This window comes from Anolis sagrei, chromosome 6 (genome assembly GCF_037176765.1).
Source record: "Anolis sagrei isolate rAnoSag1 chromosome 6, rAnoSag1.mat, whole genome shotgun sequence".
Classification (NCBI taxonomy): Eukaryota; Metazoa; Chordata; class Lepidosauria; order Squamata; family Dactyloidae; genus Anolis; species Anolis sagrei.
In genome coordinates this window covers 21,104,244-21,126,579 of record NC_090026.1, presented here as the reverse complement: position 1 = coordinate 21,126,579, position 22,336 = coordinate 21,104,244, and the positions used below count along the sequence as shown (strand labels likewise).

Sequence of the window (22,336 nt, the reverse complement as noted above, 5' to 3'; positions counted from 1 at the left end):
AAACTGCAAGTTACTTCCGGTGTGAGATAATTGCCCATCTGCAAGGACGTTGTCCAGGGGATGCCCAGATATTTGGATGTTTTACCATCCTTATGGGAGGCTTCTCTCATGTGCTCGGTCTTCAGTCCTACCAGCACAAGGTTTTAAATAGGGTTGGGCGGTTTCGTTTCGTTAATTCGTAATTCGTTAATAATTCGTTAATTTTTTCAATTACAAAACGATAACGAACCATTCTGGAGCAATTATTAAAAAAACGAATTTTCAAAAACGTTTTGTAAATGCTTCGTATTTCGATATTGTATTCATTTCGTTATTGTTTTGAGGTCGTTTCGTTATTATTTCCGCATGTCTGGGCCAGTTTTATGGTTTAATTAGTGAAAAAAAATTATAATATCACACCAACAGTCAACAACAGAGGGAGAGGGAAGCTTCAGAAGGTTTTGGAGGTTTTTTAGCGTATTTCGCGGTCGCGTCCGCCACTAACAAATCGATTCGTTATTGTTTCGGAAATCGATTCGTTAATTTTTTTACCATTTACGAAATTTCGTAAATATCGAACTTTTTAAAAGGAAAATTTTGTAATTATTTTAAATATCGAAACAAAAAAACCCCCCAAATACAAATCGATTTTAGAAACAAATTTTTCCGTTGTTACCCAGGCCTAGTTTTAAACCATTGTGCCACCGGGGGCCCCTCCTGTTACCACTTACCAGTATGGACTGCGAGTCCATGGGCACAGATACCCCTCCAAGTAAGGCGTTGGAGAAACAGGCCACTCAAGAAATGGCAGGTGTTGGCTGTGTGAACCTGGAGAAAGCGCAACTGCTAGGAAGAACACAAACACGATGCTAGCATGCTCTCCCCACCTCCATTTCTTGATTTCTCAGAAGGGTCATGATGAAATAGGGCATTGTCCTAACTACAAACAGAGTCCCATCTGGTGGCATCATGATGTGAGCATGCCTCCTATGTGGCCCCATCAGGTTACTGATGCCTAAGTGACATAATGATGTTATCACATTGCCTACATGATCCCTGATCAGCAGGGACCACTCCAGGAAATAGCAGCTAGCTCTGCAAAAGGAGCGCTGGAGCAGCAAGTAACTGAGAGCAGAAACAGTGGCCCCCCAAATGGCACTGGGTTTACTGATACAAGATTGCTGGAGTATATATCTGACTAGCTAAGTTTTTTCTTTGTCTCCTACATCCCACCCTCACATTATATGGACTGCTAGCTGCTCAATTCACATACAAAAGCAATAAAGCATCTTGTTTCTGAGGGTAAGAATTCTTGGTGGGTTGCAATCACTTGAAGAACATTTCTTGCTCCCTTATGGAGGTCCCTCTTAATATACATAGTCCTATTTAATATGAATATTGTTTGGACTACAACTTAAGCATGGCTACACTCAGTAGTTGCTAGTTCGCATGTCTCATTATGAGAATGCATTCATCTTGTTGCTCATCTTGAATTGCAATGTTAAGTTGGATTTATGTCATTACAGCTCACTCTACTGACCGCACAATGACCCAAATATCCTATAACCCACTTTTCTCTGTTGCAGGCCCTTGAAATAGCCATTCCATGGTTTTTGGTGTTAGTGCTAGGAAAAGCAAACCCATCCACTTTGTTATAGCTAGATGCAGAGCACGGATACAATCTACAGAGATCCCTAAAGCATCCGCTATGTTCCTTATGGATGCCTGTTTGTATCTTGTTTGTTGTTCCCTCCAAGCAGAAAATGGCCAATATAAGAGTGCTGCAACTGAGAAAAAGGTTTACTGTGGATTTGAACCGGATGCTATTGCAACTACATCTTGTACCTACGTATCCTAATACAGGATCACTTCCCATAATTTCTGCTTATTGACTTAGCCATGGCTTGTTTTTTCCTGCATCTATGACCACTTAGACTGAGTTTAGTCATTCTCCATTTTGTAGTTTGCAGATTGATATTTACGTGTTTGAACAGTACACTGCACAACCTCTTGCCATGAGATGCTATGAAAGTGTTAGTACAGTAAGACTCCCACATCTGTGAGAGAGGGGATACATTCCTGGCTAGGCTGCAGTTACTTTAAATTATAGGTACGACCAAAAACCATTAAATTAAGAGGGCATTTCCTGTCCCAGCATACCATAAAGTCTCCCTGGAGGACCGAGACACTTAGAGAGGGATATAATCTATGAATTTGCTAGGTTTTCCAGCACGAGTCTATGACAACTTTTGGGGGACAAATCTGCCTTCTTAACTGGAACTTGAACTAGGCATTTCTTTTTGGTGTAACTAGTTTTGGATACATAGTAAACATTGAATGTTTGCCTTGTGTCTGTATATGCTGGCATATGCCCTGAGTCCTCTCGGGTAGACAGGGCGGAATACAAATGAAGAGTTGTTGTTGTTGTTGTTATGCCACTTTAATGGTCATAGCATCAACCTATGGAATCCTGGAAATTGTACGTAGTTTAGGAGAGAACTTATTATGATCTAGGGAGCACAAGAGAGTAAAATAGAGCTTTATGGCAGAGACATTTCTGCCCTTCTCCAAACTACAGAAAAGTTTCTGCCCTTCTCCAAACAGCCCTTCCTCAAACTACAGATTCTAGGATTCTACCTGTTGGCGCCATGGCAATGAAAATGGTATCAAGTTGATACAATTGTGCAGAGTGGATACACCCTAGAGCTTAAATTATATTCTTTCCTCCTAAATGTTCTTCAAATTTGAGTTATCAATCTTGTTGGCAAATGTTCCTAGGAGCAGGAAGATCTTCTCCACACAGAACCCTCTCAGCCAAATTCATACACTACAGATAATGAGGACATATTCTAGGTTGGAAGATCTTCGTGTGGGTAGATTTCCACAGCAACTGCCAATCAAGGAGCCCATCTGAAAGAAGAGAAGACAGAAAATCCAAGGAACCATCCTGAAGCAAATTCCTGATTGCACTGCTTCTCTTCTGAGGTGGTACAGAATAGTGGCTAAGAGACAGAGTTATGTATCAGAGAGTTCTCAGTTTGATTTTTGTTGCTTTTTTTGTTTCTTATTAAATTACTAAGACTTTTAAAACAGACTTCAGGCTCCCCACATCTGAAATACTGTTGATGTTAACTTCCATCAAATTGCCTTTAACTTCTGATGACCTGATACATGAGAGACATTCAAGTCATCTTGCCTTGCAGACCCAGGATTGAGTCTATCCATCTGCAATGAAGTCTTCCTCTTTCTACCTTACCAAGCATGATTGTGTTTTCTCATGATATGTTCAAAGCATGACGGTCTCAGTTTTATCATTTTGGCTTCTCAGGAGAATTCAGTCTTGATTTGCTCTAAAACCCATTTACTCGTCTTTTTATGAATCCAAGTTATTTGTAGCACTCTGAGATAACACCTTTCAAATGAGTCAATTTTCTTCCTAATAGCTTTCTTCATTGTCCATCTTTCATGGGCATATATGCTATCAGGACATGCAATAGCATGGACACTTCTGACTTTGGACATCCAATAATGTATCATTATCCTTGAGGGTCTTAATCGAGTGCCTTTATAAGCGACCCTTCCAGGTCATAATAAGACTTGGAAAGGTAACTATAAAGACACTCTTTATGATAATAATTAGTATAGTTCTTTCATTGCATGCATTATTTAGTTGTAAACTTTATAGGAGCCCTGTAAAGTAGACCCATATTATCCCATATGAATTAAAGAAATGAAAAGTCATAATAATTTCATTTCTTTCATTCATATGGGATAATATGGGTCTACCTTATAGGACTCCTATATTGTTTACAACTAAATAATGCATGCAATGAAAGAGCTATACTAATTGTTATCACAGAAACTTAAAGCTTGAAGGTACGTCAGAAGTCCTCTAAATATAACTCTCTGCTAAGGAAAGAAATACTATATTTTTGCATCAATTTATCTGCAAAAGATCTGGCCCTGAATGAAGTGAAATAAAACTAGTGCATTCTGAATCTCATCCTAAAATGTGTGGAACACTGGACAGAAAGTTGTACTCCAATTTTCTCATGCTCTGACTATAGTACAGTATATCACACACTTTTTCATTAACACATATAATCCACCTTCTTTAATTCTGTGTATCACTCACCCCAGAATTCAGGCTTGCCCTGCAGGAGAGGCCTCAAACTTCTTCTTGCGGCCCTCCATGCCACTCAGAGCATCAATGTTCTTGCGCCAGTCACCCACTTCCCGATTCTCCTGCTGGAAGATGACAGAAGTAAAAGAACATGGCATTATAGCCTCCTGTTAGATACAAGTCATGCATAACTGCTGATCGATAAATTCTTCTTGGTTTTTTTTGGACTGGAGACTACACTGAGGACACAATGGAAATTTTCAAGGGGGTCTGGTGATCTCTCACAGTCCTGCCATTAGAAAATGCGGGGCAGTTGCCACAAGTGGCAGATGCTAGGAGGCATTGTGGTCTCTTGGCTACCATGCTGTCTTGAGGAGCAGTAATGAAGCATGCTCTCCATTCATGAGATTCAATTCTCAGGCTAGTTATTTACTTTTGTATACAGGAAATGGGACATATCAGCATCTTGTCCTTTCACCTAAGTCCAGAAATGTCTTGGGCACCTGTTACTCATCCTCATCATCCATCTCTGTGCCTTGGCATTCCTAGGGGTTTTGGAAGTTAAGCTTGCCCAGATTAACAGGACAAAGGAGGAAACAAGCATCTATATCAAAATAAGGACATTGCAGTTATAGATTCATAATCTAGAGCTACAAATGAGTAACTTGCTTTGTAACTCTGTACATAGAGTTACAAGAGGGCCTCCTGGTGGTGCATGGGTTAAACCGCTAAACTGTTGACCTTGCTGAACAAAAGGTTGGTGGTTTGAATCCGGGCAGTGGAGTGAGCTCCCACTGTTAGGCCCAGCTTCTACCAACCTAGCAGTTCGAAAACATGCAAATGTGAGTAGATCAATAGGTACCACTCCAGCAGGAAGGTAATGGTGCTCCATGCAGTCATGCTGGCACATGACCTTGGAGGAGTCTATGGACAATGCCGGCTTTTTGGCTTAGAAATGAAGATGACACCACCCCCCAGAGTTGGATATGACTAGGCTTAATGTCAGGGGAAACCTTTACCTTGGTTCAAATTTGGGCAGTGGGGTGAGCTCCCACTGTTAGGCCCAGCTTCTAACAACCTAGCAGTTTGAAAACATGCAAATGTGACTAGATCACAATTTTTTGTTGCAGCCTGCTTGTTGGTGGAAGGAGACCGGAAACATTGTACTCTTTGTACCCTGATCGGTAGCTGAGCAGAGCCCTTTCCCCAATGGGCTTGTAGATTTGGGGCAGGACACATCATTGGGAGGGGTGTCTAGTCTAAACTGTAGAATTAATGCTGTCTGACACCACTTTGTCTTCCATGGCTCAATGCTACTGAATCATGGAAGTTGTAAAGGAGCCCCTGGTGGCACAGTGGGCTAAACCCTTGTGCCAGCAGGACTGAAGACTGACAGGTCGCTGGTTCAAATCCGGGGAGAGCACGGATGAGCTCCCTCTGTCAGCTCCAGCTCCCAATGCGGGTACATGAGAAAAGCCTCCCACAAGGATGGTAAAACATCAAAACATCCGGGCATCCTCTGGGCAATGTCCTTGCAGACGGCCAATTCTCTCACACCAGAAGCGACTTGCAGTTTCTCAAGTCACTCCTGACACACACAAAAATGGAAGTTGTAGTTTTGCAAGGTTTTTAACCTTCTCTACCAGAGAATGTTGGTGCCCCACCAAACTGTAACTCTTACTGAGCCATAGCAGTTAAAGTCAAACTGCATTAATTCTAAAGAACAGAGCCAATCTAAAGCTATGTCTATGTAACTAAATAGCTGATGTACTATACAGCAGATATGTTTAGCATGGTTTTTGAAAATATGCTTTCTTAAGTGGCAAAAAACATCTGTTTGTCTCAACATGCAATTCAGTGTGCTTTGATTTGTCGTTCCTGAAAAGTAAACATAAGTGTAATTTGCGGAGTCTTCCCATATGTACTATCTCTTTCCAGATTGAGCTTAAAGATTGTACAAACATACTTTCCTCTGTATTGTCGATGGCTTTCATGGCCGGAATTATTGGGTTTTTGTAAGTATTCCGGGCTGGATGGCAATGTTCTAGAAGCATTCTCTCCTGACGTTTTGCCTGCATCTATGGCAGGCATCCTCAGAGGTTGTGAAGTCACAACCTCTGAGGATACCTGCCATAGATGCAGGTGAAATGTCAGGAGAGAATGCTTCTGGAACATGGCAATACAGTCCAGAAAACTTACAACAACCCACATACTTTCCTCTTTTTCCTTCCCTGCCTTATCGACTCCTTGCCTTCCAGGCTCACCTTCTCGGTGTCATCTTTCTTGACTTGTTTGAGATTGGCCCGCAGATCCATGGAGACCTTGTGCTTGGTGCCGAGTAGGGCTTGCATCATGGCATCCGCTGAGAGACGGACACGGCGAAGAGCTGGGCGTTTGAATTTGCCTCGTAGGTCAAAGATCTTTTGGTTCAGATCCTCAATCTGGAAAAGGGAGAGGAAGAGTGTAACCATAATAGTGCACAGTTATAACACTTTGATGCCGCTTTAATAGGCATGATTCTGTCCCATTGGATTCCAGAACATGTAGTTTGTGGAGATACTTAGAATTTTTTTTCTGGAGAGTAAAATAGTGCACTTTCCCCCAAATGATGTTAGATATCTCTGGCAGAAAATTCCAAATAACTGTCATTAAAATACAGATCCTAGGATTTTTAAAAATCATGTCAGGGCTAATAGAGAATACTGCAAGTTACTTCTAGTGTGAGAGAAATGGCTGTCCGTTACCATCCTGTGGGAGGCTTTTCTCATGTTCTTGCATGGGAAGCTAGGGCTGACAGACTGGAGCTCACCCTGTCTAGCAGATGTGAACCTTTGATCTTCAATTCTTCAGGTCAGCAGTTCAGCTGGCACAAGGGTTTAACCCATTGTGCCACCGCAGCTCCTGAAATCCTAGGATTCCATAGGCTGGAACCATGATAGTTAAAATGGCATTAGAATACTATGATTCTTTGGTATTGCTTCCCCTTAAAGCTTCCCATGGAGTCATGCTGGAGGATCTAGCAAATTTCCAGTGCAGTTTGAAGGCTCACTGGGACCAGAAGTGTGGTAAATTAATGGCATTGGGTCATATCTGTGGTTCTAAGTAACCACAATCAGCCCGATAATGTGTTTCCTCGTGGATACAGGAGTCTTACGGTATACCCAATATAAAAAGAAATAACTAAAGCAATGGACCATAAGAAAGTAACATGTAAGAAGGTTCAGGACTCCTCTTCTTTGTTCTTGTTTGATATTGTGTGTCTTCAAATCACATCCTAGTCCCTAAGGTGATCCTATCATGGGGTTTTTGTAACACTATTTGTTTGCAGGGAATGTTTTTGGCTTCCTCTGAATAGCCCCCCCCCCCCCCCCCACACACACAATCATTCAAAGTCAAAGCAGATTATATGTATGATGCTTTTAAGATTCTAATATGGAAAGGAGCCCACACTGCCCCCTAGCGATTATCATTAATATATGCTTAACTTTTCCACAACATATATATTGATTTGTGTGTGTGTGTGGCCTACATTAAAAAAAAAAAAAAGGTTCCTAAGCAGCTTATAAAAATCCCATGGCAATCAGAGCTATATATATTTCCTCTACTTTTATCTGGGTAATAGTCCTCATCAGGTGCCCTGACAAATTTGTGAACATCCTGCGACACCTCCATGATGACATGATGGCAACAGTCTTGGACAGCAATGGCTCTCAAAGTGCCCCATTTAAGGTGGAATCAGGTGTCAAACAGGGATGTGTTATTGCCCCAACCTTATTTTCCATCTTTTTTTGTTATGATACTCCCACCGGAGTGGAAATCATCTATTGGACAGATACCAAGCTATTTAACCTCAGCAGATTGAAAGCCATAACCAAGGTCACAACAATATCTGTTATAGAACTCCAATATGCTGATGTTATGTAGTCTGTGTGCATTCAGAAGAAGGCCTACAAGCCACTCCAAACACCACTGCAGAAATATATGAGAAGCTCAGCCTCTCATTATACATTGAGAAAACTAAAGTGCTCTTCCAGCAGGCACCAGCCATTCCCTTTGCAAATGCCAGAAATACAGCTTAATGGTGTAACATTAGAATATGTTGACCATTTCTGCTACCTTGGCAGCCAACTCTCCACAAAAGTCAACATTGACACTGAAATACAACATCGCCTGAGCTCTGCAAGTGTAGCATTCTTAGGAATGAAGCAGAGAGTGTTTGAGGATTGGGACATCCATATGGATACAAAAATGTTTGTTTATAAAGCTATTGTCCTCCCAACCCTGCTATACGCCTGCGAAACGTGGCCTCTCTACAGATGTCACACTCAACTCCTGGAATGATTCCATCAGCGTTGCCTCTGAAAAATCCTGCAAATCTCTTGGAAAGACAGGTGGACAAATGTCAGTATGCTGGAAGAAGCAAAGGCCACCAGCATTGAAGCAATGCTCCTACGCCATCAACTCTGCTGGATGGGCCACATTGTCAAAATGCCCGATCACCGTCTCCCAAAGCAGTTACTATATTCCCAACTCAAGAACAGGAAACATAATATTGGTAGACAGGAAAAGAAATTTAAAGATAAGCTTAAAACCAACTTTAAAAACTGTGGCATAGAAACCGAGAACTGGTAAGCCCAGGCCACTGAGCTGTAACTGGAGGTCAGCTGTGACCAGCAGTGCTGCGGAATTCACAGAGGCATGAATGGAGCATGAAAAGGAGAAACAGGCCAAGAGGAAGATACGTCAAGCCAATCCTGACTAGGACTGCCTTCCACCTGGAAACTGGTCCTCATTGTGGAAGAACATGCAGATCAAGAACAGAGCTCCACAGACACCTACAGAACTACCGCCAAGACCCTATGCTTCAAAGGTCATCATACTCAGACAACGAGGGATTGCCTAAGTAAGTAAGTAAGTCCTGTAATGTTGATCACCCTCCAAATGGATCTTGCCCAGTTCTCTATGCCACACGAGTTGATAATTCCAGGCAAAACAACATCATGCTGGATCTCCATTTCAGGGTTCCTTTTGTGCTTCCTATTATTACTGTTGTTATTATATGTAATTATAGAATTACAGAATCCTAGAGTTGGAAGAGACCTCATGGGCCATCCAGTCCAACCCCCTGCTAAGGAGCAGGAATATTGCATTCAAATCACCCCTGACAGATGGCCATCCAGCCTCTGTTTAAAAGCTTCCAAAGAAGGAGCCTCCACCACACTCTGGGGCAGAGAGTTCCACTGCTGAACGGCTCTCACAGTCAGGAAGTTCTTCCTCATGTTAGATGGAATCTCCTTTCTTGTAGTTTGAAGCCTTTATCTCTCCTGAAGTGGCTATGTGAAATGCTAAGGTGGCACACCTCTGAAAGTGTCTGACACTCACCTCATTGACACTTTTGCTGACCCGGGCCTCCATGTCATAGCGCTCTTCATCAACTTTGTCAACCTGTCTGTGGAGTACCCGGCACATCTCCTGTTGAGTGGGAGACAGATCAAGATGAAGCATGCTGCATTAGTAGACTTATGCTGAATAAAGGCTCAAAGGTAAGAAAGAAGAAAGGGCAGTTTCAAAGCTCACTCTGTCATATCCAGAAAGCTTTAACAATACTTGAGATTCTGAGAGTCAACTTAGCTCAACTCAACTGGTGAAAGGAAGAAAGGAAGTTCCATGTCTATAAAAGATATTTAGCATTGTTTGAGACAAGGTAGTCTCTCAAATGATGAATTGTGCCCGATTGTCATTTCAAGTGATCTAGCACACTTTGTTTTGTCTTTGGAAGATAACAGGGATCTAATTTCCTGAGGCAACTCTGGCTTAATCTTTGCCAGATGCTAAGCTTGTTTTTCTAAGCTGATAGCATGGTTTCCCTCCATAAACTGTTGCTTCAGAACTGTGCATCAGAGCAACTAGACTTGCAAATAAAGCCCCTGTTAACCTGATGACCACAAATACAGAAGGTGGTAAAAATGTTGGATGCAGCAAGCAGTCTTTTGTTACAGGTGCATTGCTGTTAAGTTTGCTGATGCAAATGCCTGTTGCGTTTGTTACAGAACCAGAAGACAATTTGCTTCACCTGGGACCTCCCCAATATGAACATTTCATCCAGATGGTGCCTCACCACTCCATTTCATATATGAAGTTCAAGAGAGAGGTTGTTAATTTAATTTTAGTACAGGTGATGCAGAAGTATGCTTTGCTTCACCTGAAAGAAACAGGCTAATTTCAGAGGTTTCGGGGCAGGTGGCACTATCTTCCTTAGCCCTCCCCCCAACTCCTCAGCATTTCCCACTTGAACCCTGCCTTCACCTGATGATGCTGATCAGGATCATATTCACATTGCACTGTTAACGCAGACTGATCCCACTTTACATTATGGTTCTATCCTAGGGAAACCTGGGGTTTGCAGTTTGGAGAGGGATTTAGAATTTTCAGCTGAACTCTCCATGAATGAAAACTGTTTGATAGGAGAAACTCTTGACTTCCCACTAGGGTTGTGCACTTGGGGTAAAACTTGACCTGTTTTGTATCCCAGTTTTCGGTGGGGCCCTCGATCCATTTTTTGGGAGCTTCCCCAAATCAGGTGGGCAGATATCTGTTTTTGCTCTGAGGTGTTGAAAGATCAATTTTCTATCAGCCCATTATTTGGGGGGGGGGGGGCTTCTCAGGCTTCCCTTCCCGTCATTTTAGGCATTTTAGCTCTTTTACTGTAGAGGAGAGACATTCAGTTACAGGTAGGCATGTGCTTTAAAGAGGCTTCTTACCTGTTTCTTACTTTAAAGAAGGTGTTGGCTGCAGGCAGGCACCTGCGCTTTCTGGGCCTGCACACCACACACACTTTCCAAGTCAAGGAGGCAAGTTCTCTTACTCCAGAGGAGGCACTCAGCTGTAGGCAGGCACGTATGCTTTCTGGGCCTGCACACCACACACTCACACTCTTTCCAAGGTAAGGAGGCAACTTTTCTTACTCCAGAGGAGGTGCTCGGATGCAGGCAGGCACACGTTTTCTGGGCCTGCACGACACACAGATACTCTCTTTCAAGGTAAGGTTCTCTTACTCCGGAGGAAGTGCTCAGCTGTAGACAGGCAGGCACACGTGCTTTCTGGGCCTGCACACCACACACTCACTATCTTTCCATGTCAAAGAGGCAAGTTCTCAATATTACTCTAGAGGAGGCGCTTGGCTGCAGGCAGGCAAGCGTACTTTCTGGAACTGCATGCCACACAAGCACTCTTTCCAAGGCATGGAGGGATGGAGCGCCACGTGCTCACTAAAAGCAGGTGAGGAGCCGGGATTGGCTCCCACTTGCTTTCATGTTGAGCTGATTTTTGTACTGGAAGGGGCCTTCCTGTTACGTGCTCCCGAAGTTAACAAAAGTACGGCTGTAACAAAGGAAAATGGTTCCATGCACAACCCTACTTCCCACTCCAAACTACAAGTCTCAGATTTCATAGAATGGAATCATGAGTGTTAAAACTGAATTGAATGGTTAAAATTACATAGTGTGGATACACCTCAGATCTTGTCCCTGGTGAAGCCCTGATTTTCCTTTGCATTCCTTATTTACCTGCAACTCTGCGAGACCAAGGCCTGCCAGTTCTAAAGGTGTGCAGCGTTCTGAGAGGTATCGCTCTTTCTCCTGAACACTCTCTTCTTCCTCCTTTTCCATTTCATGCTTTGCCACCTGGAGCAACAGTGTCTGGCAGAGAAAATACATATATATATACAGGTTGAGAATCCCTTATCTGAAATACTTGAGATCAAAAGTGTTTTAGATTTTGGATTTTTCTCTGATTTTGGAATATTTCCGCAGTGTGTCCTTCTCACCAAATACTTTGTATCAGGTTAGTTTTCTTTTTTTTCTGATTTCCTTGAATCTTTCCCTGTGAACCCTCTCCATCATCTAGGTCAGTGTTTCTCAACCTGTGGGTCGGGATCCCTGGGGGGGTTGCAAGGGGATGTCAGAGGGGTCGCCAAAGACCATCAGAAAACACAGTATTTTCTGTTGGTCATGGGAGTTCTGTGTGGGAAGTTTGGCCCAATTATATCATTGTTGGGGTTCAGAATGCTCTTTGATTGTGCGTAAACTATAAATCTCAGTAACTACAACTCCCAAATGTCAAGGTCTATTTTCCCCAAACTCCACCAGTGGTTATATTTGGGCATATTGAGTAGTTGTGCCAAGTTTGGTCCAGATCCATCATTGTTTGAACTATAAATCCCAGTAACTACAACTTCTAAATGAGAAAATCAATATCTCCCCCATCATTGTTTGAATCCATTGTTTGAACTATAAATCCCAGCAACTACAACTCCCAAATGACAAAATCAATCCCCCTCCCACCCCACCAGTATTCAAATTTGGGCGTATTGGGTATTTGTGCCAAATTTGGTCTAGTGAATGAAAATACATCCTGCATATCAGATATTTACTAGGGCTGGGCGGTTTCGTTTCGTTAATTCGTAATTCGTTAAAAATTCGGTTTTTTTATAACAAAGCGATAACGAACCATTCTGGAGCAACTTAAAAACGAAACGAATTTTTTAATTCGTTTCGTAAATGCTTCGGATTCGTTATGTATTCGTTTCGTTATCATTTTGAGGTCGTTTCGTTATTATTTCCGCATGTCTGGGGCAAGTTTTATAGTTGTTTTTTGTTTAATTAGTGAAAAAAATATATAAATATCACACCAACAGTCAACAACAGAGGGAGAGGGAAGCTTCAGAAGTTCCCCCTGTCCCATTTGGAGGTTTTTTAGCGTATTGCGCGGTCGCGTCCGCCATTAACGAATCGATTCGTTATTGTTTCGAAATTGTTTCGTTAATGTTTCGTAATTTTTTTAACATTTACGAAATTTCGTAAATATCGAACTTTTTAAAAGAAAAATTTCGGAATTCTTTTAAATATTGAAACGCAAAAAACCCCAAAAAACGAATTGATTTTAGAAACAAATTTTTCTGTTGTTACCCAGGCCTAATATTTACATTACAATTCACAACAGTAGCAAAATTACAGTTACATAGTAGCAACAAAAACAAATTTATGGTTGGGAGTCACCACAACATGAGGAACTGTGTTAAGGGGTCGCGGAATTAGGAAGGTTGAAAACCACTGATACAGTTTGATTCCAGTATGGTTTCTTTTACTTGGAACCTTGTCTCATGTTTTTTCTCTACCAGCTTCTTTGTGTCTGCTGTGTTTTCTTCCCCATGTCAACCCCCTTTAATCTGTCTCCCAAGATCACCTTAAGTTGCAGTTTCCGGGATGCTGATATCTTGGATTTTCTCTGTCATGGAATAAAAAAATTGAAGAAGAAACATTTATTACAAACAGGCACAGTAGCGATCTTCCAAACTTCTTCTTCCAAATAAAGCTGTCTAGGCTGACAGATAAAGCTCAAGTTCACATTAAGGGAGACATCTCAATGGGAAAAGAAGGAAAGAATGTATAGTTCTACTTTGAGCCTGATGAAGCTAAATTCAGTGGGATTCAGCAACTTGGAAAAGCTTGGCTTGTACTATCTAACCTGGGTGGAGTGAGTTTTAATGCATATATAAAGCTTGGAAAGGGTCCCTTTTCTGTTATAAACTCAATTATTGAGTCCTGGTTCTGCCCAATATTCCACTTATCTGGGACTCCTTTGGTCATCTCCACCTATTTAAAAATTGAAATACAAGGTCCAAATCTACTTTTGTAAAAAGGCTATTTTAGACACACACCCTCAGTTGTGAATCCCTCTTGTTTACATTGCTGGTTTTTTAAAAAATAGAGTATAAGCCAACTCAAATATAAGCCAAGGCACCTAATTTTACAACAACAAAAAACAGGGAAAACGTATTGACTTGAATATAAGCTGAGGGTAGGAAATGCAGCAGCTACTGGTAAATTTCAAAATAAAAATGTATACCAATAAAATGATATTAATTGGGGCATCAGTGGGTTAAATGTTTTTTGAATATTTACATAAAACTGTAATTTAAGATAAGACTGTCTAACTCTGATTAAACCATTATTCTAACCACCTTCAATGTAAATGTGCTTACGTATTCTTCCAATAATAATAGAGTAAAATAATAAACGTAATAATAATAAAGTAAAATGATAAATGTAATAAAAATAGAGTAAACTAATGTAAATGTATCAATAACAATAATAGAGTAAATAATAAATGTAATTATAAAATTTGAGTAAAATAATAAATGTAATAATAATAGAGTAAAAATGTAATAATAATAATAATAGTACAATAAAATAATGTAAATGTAATAATAATAATAATAAATAGAATAAAATAATAAATGTAATAATAACAATAATAGAGTAAAATGTAATAAAATAATAATAAAGTGAAATAATGTAATAATAATAATAATAATAATAATAATAATGTAATGTTTGTTTGTGGGATTAACATAAGTCAAAAACCACTGGACAAACTGACACCGAATTTGGACACAATACACAAATCAAGTAACTGTCACTCATAAAAACACTGAAAAACACAGCAAAAGAGACTTTAAAAGCCAAAAAATAAAAAATACATTACACTGCACATGCAAAACCTCTCTCTCTCTCTCTCTCTCTCTCTCTCTCTCTCACACACACACACACACACATATATGCAAACACACATATATACACATACACACAAATATATACACACACATATAAGCATATATACACACACAAAACACATATACACAGACTGGGTCACAGCAACGTGTGGCAGGGGACGGCTAGTAATAATAATAAATAGAGTAAAACATTTTTAAGCCTAAGAAGGGCTGAAAAACTCGGCTTATACTCGAGTATATATTGTAATTGCTTATTTTGTGAAATGTTCTGGTATTTTAACGACAGTATTGTGGTGTGGTCTGGTATGAGGAGATCCATGAGGATGATACCAACTCTAGTGTTGCCACTGGACTGCTTTAGAGATGACTAGATTCAAACAAAGAAGCCAGAGCTTGAGTTTGCATGACCTGAACAGGGTTGTTGATGACAAGGGCTTTTGGAGATCTCTCATTAATGGAGGCACCATAAGTCAAAGCTGACTTGAAGGCAATTATCTGCAACAAACCCCTGGAAGGAGAACATGTGAACTTACCTTATCATGTGGCTCAACAGCATAGGCTCGATAATTAGCAGAAGATTTTCGGCGAAGAGGAGGGACAGTGGCAGGGGGAGGAGGAGGAGCAGGTGTAGGCTTGGAAGGTGGCACTTGTGGCTTTGTTTCAACAACGGTTTCTTCCGTTTCTTCTTCCACATATTCCTCTTCCTCCTCTTCTTCAAACTGCAGTAATAAATAACACATTAATTTCATCTTGCTCACGGTCACAATGTTTTTATGGCGTGCTATGGAAGGAGCGGGGAAGCTCTGTAAATGCTGCCATGCATCTCATCTTTGAGGTGGGGGTTTAATTGAAAATACAAGAAATACAATACAATGATAGCACCACCAACAAAAGGATTTTGCATCTACAAGTTCCTGATACAGAGGATTGGCGCAGAAAAGGAAGGAAATTATATAACTGCCTACCTCTGGGACTGGATAATATATAGATCAGGCATGGGCAAACGTCAGCCCTTCAGGTGTTTTGGACTTCAAGTCCCACAATTCCTAACAGCCTATCAGCTGAAGTTTGCCCATTCCTGATCTATAGTCTTTGAAATGCAATTCCCATCTACCATAAGCACTTAGCTGGGATGATGGGAGATACAGCCCAATAATTTCAAAGGGCTACAAATCCCCATTTCTGGCTTCTGTCTTGGGGATTTTCAATGATAGTCAATTTAAACAATTTTACTCCCTTTTTAAAAGTGTAATCTTATATGGAAAAGCAGATTACTAATAGGAAGACTGGGGACATCCGTAGTTTGAGGACTGGGACATCCGCAGAAAGACCAAGTTGCTTGTTTGTAAAGCTATTGTCCTCCCAACCCTGCTATATGCCTGTGAAACATGGACTGTCTACAGACGTCACACTCAACTCCTGGAATGATTCCATTGGCGTTGCCTCTGAAAAATCCTGCAAATCTCTTGGGAAGACGGAGAGACAAATGACAGCATGCTGAAAGAAGCAAAGACCACCAGCATTGAAGCGATGCTCCTACGCCATTAACTCTGCTGGATTGGCCACATTGTCTGAATGATGATCACCATCTCCCAAAGCAGATACTATACTCCCAACTCAAGTACAGGAAAATGTTGGTGGATAGAAAAAGAGATTTAAAGATGGGCTCAAAGCCAACCTTAAAGACTGGCATAGACACCAAGAAATGGGAAGCCCTGGCCCTTGAGTGCTCTAACTGGAGGCCAGCTGTGACCAGCAGTGCCGCAGAATTTCAAAAGGCATGGATGGCGGGCGAAAGGGAGAAACTTGACAAGAGGAAGGCACATCAAGCCAGCCCTGACCGGGACCGCCTTCCACCTGGAAACCGATTTCCTCACTATGGGAGAACATGCGGATCAAGAATAGGGCCCCACAGCTACCCATGGACCCAACGCCAAGACAATACACTTGGAAGGCCACCATTCTCAGGCTACAAGGGATTGCCTAAGTAAGGAAGTAAATAAGTATTGTAATATAAATTCCTAGTCAGATCCAGGACTTCATTTGTCTTTCTGTCATTTATAGTTCACCCACTAGATGTCACCAGTTTTATTTGGGTGGGGTAAGGTTTTCCTTTGGTCATTTTTCTTAGAAAGAGAGTCAGTGGGAGTGTCATCAAGCTTTCTGCAGTCTTGTGGCAACCACCATGAATTTCATGAATGTTTCTTTGTTAAGGGATACTCAACAGTAGTTTGCCATTGCCATCATACCCTACAATACCTTGTATTTCTTGGCAGTCCCTTATCTTAAGTATGAATTAAGCCTGACTCTGCCTTGATTAGCTCAGACAGGGCCTGGTGCCTTCAGGCTTGACAACTAGTATACTGTGCCCTAATTCAATGCTTCCCAGGCTTGAGCTCCCAGATATTCTTTAGTATTCCCATCATCTATGTTCATAGGCTATACTGTCCAAAATTATGGGATTTATAGTCCATCTTGTCTGTAATTTCATATTCCCTAATAATTCACAGATAAAAGGCTCAATATGTATAGCCAAGAAACATCAGAGTGTGGTCAAGATAGCCACACCGGATTGTGGTCAAGATGGCAGACATTAAGGAAGGCTACACCAGTTTGCTTTTGCTTGTGTTAACTCAGGCATGGGTAAGCTTTGGCCCTCCAGGTCTTTTGGACTTCAACTCCCACAATTCCTAACAGCCTACCGGTACAGCTGTGGTAGCACAGTGGGGTAACCCGCTAGCTGCAGAAAAACCGCTGACCAGAAGGCAGTTCGAAGCTGGGGTGAGCCCCTGCCATTAGCCCTAGCTCCTGCCAACCTAGCAGTTTGAAAACACGTAATGTGAGTAGATTAATAGGTACCACCTTGGTGGGAAGGTAAAAGATGCCCATGCAGCCATGCCGGCAATCACGACCAGGAAGGTCTACGCACAACAGGCTTCTCAGCATGGAAACGTGCAACAAAAGCTCCTCCCCATGGCCAGAGTTGAGAATCGCTTCTAGACATCGGAGATGGAAAGGGAAATCTTTGTCTTTGTTTTTGTATTGTATTTCATTGTTCACTGTATACAAGGCATTGAATGTTTGCCTATATATGTGTATACCGTAATCCCCTTGGGAAAATGGAGCGGAATATTATTATTATTAATAATAATAATAATTATTATTATTATTAGAAACACAACAAGACTCCACAGCAAACAAGATCACTCTGCTGGCTGTTGTATTGGATCACACGTCGGACACTTCCCAGGTGTCTAGGACTGTGTGATGTATCGGTGAATAATGTGTACAGATCCCAGTAAGGTGGCCTTTTGCAGCTGGCAGATTGTAATCTGGTCAGCACTGATTGTGTTTAAGTGCAGGCCAAGGTCTTTAGGCACTGCACCCAGTGTGCCGATCACCACTGGGACCACCTTTACTGGTTTGTGCCAGAGTGTTTGCAGTTTGATCTTTAAATCCTCATATTGTTGTTGTTGTTATTATTATTGTTGTTATTATTATTATATTATAATTAATATATAATAATAATAATAATAATAATAATAATAATAATTTGAGGGGGAGAAATATAATCCTAAAATAGCTTGATTCTTGACTTTGTTTAGAAATTAAGAACTTCTGGAAGTTATGTCTAAAAACAAATCATTTCAAAATTTGTAAAGGAGACGAGTTCTAAAAAACTACCACAGGTGATCCCTTGCAAACACTTTGGGAACTCATGTTCCCAAAAGCTAAAGTGCAAAATCCAGTAGAGAGATTCTTTCACATTTAAATTAAATACAAATATGTTGTTAAAAATATTAGATATAATTCTATAGGAGAGATATCACACATACACACACACATACACACACACACACACACACACACATGAACTAGAATAGGTCAATTTTATAAAGTCCGTATTGATCTGAGGGCTGTTGTTGCATCACTACATGGCAGAGCCAGCAAAATGCCCAATGCATATTGCACACTGATGCACAGAGTGCATTGATGCACATTGAACACTGATGTGCATTGGTCCCAATGCACATTAGGCTCTCTTGGGGGTGTTCTGATACACACCATGATCTTAGCAATTCGCTCAGAGGATTTCATAGTACTTCTACTACTCAAAGCTAAATTAATTAAAAGGTGAGATAGGATTCCAGTGATACGTTAATTTACATTAATTAACAGATATTATAGGATTCCAGAGATAAAAGGGAGATTTGGACAGACACAAAACCATAGATGTATCAGCTATAAGTCTTATCTTGGATTTGTGGGTCTGTGAGCTTACAAGTAGCAGTAGAATGAGCACATTTGCTCTATGGGAATGGCTTTGGTTCGTTCATTTAGCATATTTATTCAGGAATCAGTCCCACCAATTCCTTTACATTGTAGTTACCACATGTGGCAGAAAACTAACAAAAACAAGAGTTTCTCTCATTTGAAAGAGGAAAAGAACACAGCACAAAATAAAAGATGAATGGTCATTGTTCATCCAACTTGAAGATGCTTTGTTGTGGGTACTCACAGTGATTTCTTCCCTGTAAAAGACAGACGAAACCCAATCAGTCAGAATAAATCACATTTATAGATCTGAAAACTGCTTAATGTGTTTTCATTCCCAGGGCTTCAATTTTCACTCAACACAGGTTAAGTATCCCTTATCTGAAATTCTTAGGACCAGAAGTGTTTTTGATTGTTTTCGATTTTTGGAATACATGTACAGCATAGGGGGCTGTGGGTGACACAATGGGTTAAACCCTTGTGCTGTTGAACTGCTGACCCGAAGGTAGGCATTTCAAATCTGTAGGATGAGGTGAGCTCCCACTGTTAGCCCTAGCTCCTGCCAACCTCAAAAACATGCAAATGTGAGTAGACCAATAGGTACTGCCTTGCTGGGAAAGGCAAAAAGACACTCTATGTAGGCATGCTGGCCACACAATCAGGAGGTGTCTATGGACAACACAGGCTCCTTGTTGAAGGCCAAAACATCTGGGGACCCACAGGGTGAGAACCACTACTCTAGAACATGGCCATATAGCCCGAAAAAACCCCACAACAACCCAGGGATTCCGGTCATTTCGACAACACAAAAATAAAAATATTACTACTGCTGCTACTACTACTACTATTTGTATATACTGTACAAATACATAATGTGATATCTTTGAGACAGGGCCCAAGTCTAAACCCAAAATTAATTCCTGCTTCATATGGACTTTGTACACATAGCATGAAGGTAAGGCCATACAATACTTTGTACATGACACAAAGGGTGCATATACTAAACCATAAGAAAACCAAGGTGTAACTGTCTCAGACATTTGCCAACAATTTTGGATTTTAGAATATTTTTGAATTCCAGATAAAAATGCTCAAAAGGATCACTCATTCCTCAAGAAATTTTGATTTCCTCAGTCCTCCTCCCAACTCAAGAGGCACAAATTACCTTCCAGAAGCATATGAAATCTGAATCTATATCAATGTGTTGTCGAAGGCTTTCATGGCCAGAATCACTAGGTAGCTGTGAGTTTTTCGGGCTGTATGGACATGTTCCAGAAGCATTCTCTCCTGATGTTTCACCCATATCTATAGCAGGCATCCTCAGAGGTTGTGAGGTCTGTTGGAAACTAGGCAAGTGGGGTTTATATATCTGTGGAATAATGTCTAGGGAGGGAGAAGGAATTCCTGTCTGCTTGAGGCAAGTGTGAATGTTGCAATTGGTCAGATTGATTAGTATGGAATAGCCGTGCAGCTTCGAAGACTGGTTGCTTCCTGCTGGGGGAATCCTTTATTGGGAGGTGTTAGCTGGCCCTGATTGTTTCCAGTCTGGATTTCCCTGCTTTTTTGAGTGTTACTCTTTATTTACTGTCCTGATTTTAGAGCTTTTTAAACGACTGGTAGCCAGATTTTGTTCATTATCATGGTTTCCTCCTTTCTGTTGAAATTGTCCCCATGCTTGTGGATTTCAGTGGCTTCTCTGTGTAGTCTGACATGATGGTTGTTAGAGTGGCCCAGCATTTCTATGTCCTCAAATACTATGCTGTGTTCAGGTTGGTTAATTGCTGACTTCTCTGGCTGAAATAATTCAACATAGACGTGGGCAAAACGTCAGGAGAGAATGTTTCTGGAACATGGCCATATACCCTGGAAAACTCACAGCAACCCAGTGAATCTATGTCAATTATCATACATGTGGAAGATTCTGAATAAATTTCCATACTTCTACTCTCTGCAATGCTGCTTGTAAAGAAACCAGATATTAAGTAGCAAAACACCCACTCACCCCTACTATGATTAATGGTGATATTTTAAAATGTAGTTTTAATTGTATATTTATTGTATTTTAATATTTATGCTTTATGACACAAAATATTTGTTTTTTTAATTTTGATATTTATATTTTAATTCATTGGCTCTGTTTTTAATCAATATTGTGACCTGTTTGTTGTGAGCCACCTTGGCTTGCTATATCAGAAAAAATAAAGCAAATTAAAAAAAGACTACTACTCACTCTTCAGACATTTTCAGAAATCAAACTTCAGATACACTGAGGAAGGAAAAATAATACATCATTAATATCTACGTGCACCCACTTACACACACACACACACACACACACACACACACACACTGTTTCACTTTTCCTCAAAGATTAGACACATTCATTTCTAGCATGCTGATGTGTAATCAAATGGCAAACAAGCACAGAATCATCAAATTGGAAGAGGCCTCATGGGCCATCCAGTCGAACCCTCTGCCAAGAAACAGGAAAATTGCATTCAAAGTACCCCTGACAGATGGCCATCTAGCCTCTGTTTAAAAGCCTCCAAAGAAGGAGCCTCCACCAGGGCAGAGAGTTCCACTGCTGAACGGCTCTCACATTTAGGAAGTTCTTCCTCATATTCAGGTGGAATCTCCTTTGCTATAGTTTGAAGCCATTGTTCCACATCCTAGTCTCCAGGGCAGAATTTATTTATTTATTTATCGTGTCAGGAGCAACCAGACAGTTGTATTACATTTTTAACAAAACAAACAGACAAAAAGACAAAACACAAAGTTTGCAAGCTTGGTAGTTGGTTAAATGTCCTTTGACTAGTATCTGGCCACTTAGAGTGCCTCTGGTGTTGCCACAAGGAGGTCCTCCATTGTGCATGTGGCAGGGCTCAGGGTGCATTGCAGCAGGTGGTCTGTAGTTTGCTCTTCTCCACACTCGCATGTCGTGGATTCCACTTTGTAGCCCCATTTCTTAAGATTGGCTCTGCATTTCATGGTGCCAGAGTGCAGTCTGTTCAGCGCCTTCCAAGTTTCCCAGTCTTCTGTGTGCCCAGGGGGTTTCAGCCATTGATTGAGGTTCTGGGTTTGAGCCTGCCACTTTTGGACTCTCGCTTGCTGGGGTGTTCCAGCTAGTGTCTCTGTAGATCTTAGAAAACTATTTCTTGATTTAAGTCATTGACGTGCTGGCTGATACCCAAATAAGGGATGAGCTAGAGATGTCACTGCCTTGGTCCTTTTACTTTTGGCTGCTACTTCCAGGGCAGAAGAAAACAAGTTGCTCCCTCCACCCTATGTTTTCCCCTCACATATTTATACATGGCTCTCATCATGTCTCCTCTCAGCCTTCTCTTCCTCAGGCTAAACATGCCCAGCTCTTTAAGCCACTCCTCATA

At 41.1% G+C, this 22,336-nt stretch overlaps 1 protein-coding gene across 1 annotated transcript; it reads right to left on the bottom strand.

Moving 5' to 3' along the window:
* Positions 1 to 2,405: 2,405 nt before the first annotated feature.
* Positions 2,406 to 21,191, bottom strand: TNNI3 (troponin I3, cardiac type). The gene is made up of 9 exons (XM_067469481.1): positions 21,181 to 21,191; positions 19,195 to 19,207; positions 15,209 to 15,394; positions 13,346 to 13,387; positions 11,668 to 11,799; positions 9,485 to 9,574; positions 6,367 to 6,543; positions 4,115 to 4,224; positions 2,406 to 2,889 (listed from the first exon to the last, which is right to left on the bottom strand). The coding sequence occupies exons 1-8, from the start codon at positions 21,189 to 21,191 to the stop codon at positions 4,123 to 4,125; spliced, it is 753 nt and encodes a 250-aa protein (XP_067325582.1). The 3' UTR covers positions 2,406 to 2,889; positions 4,115 to 4,122.
* Positions 21,192 to 22,336: the final 1,145 nt, after the last annotated feature.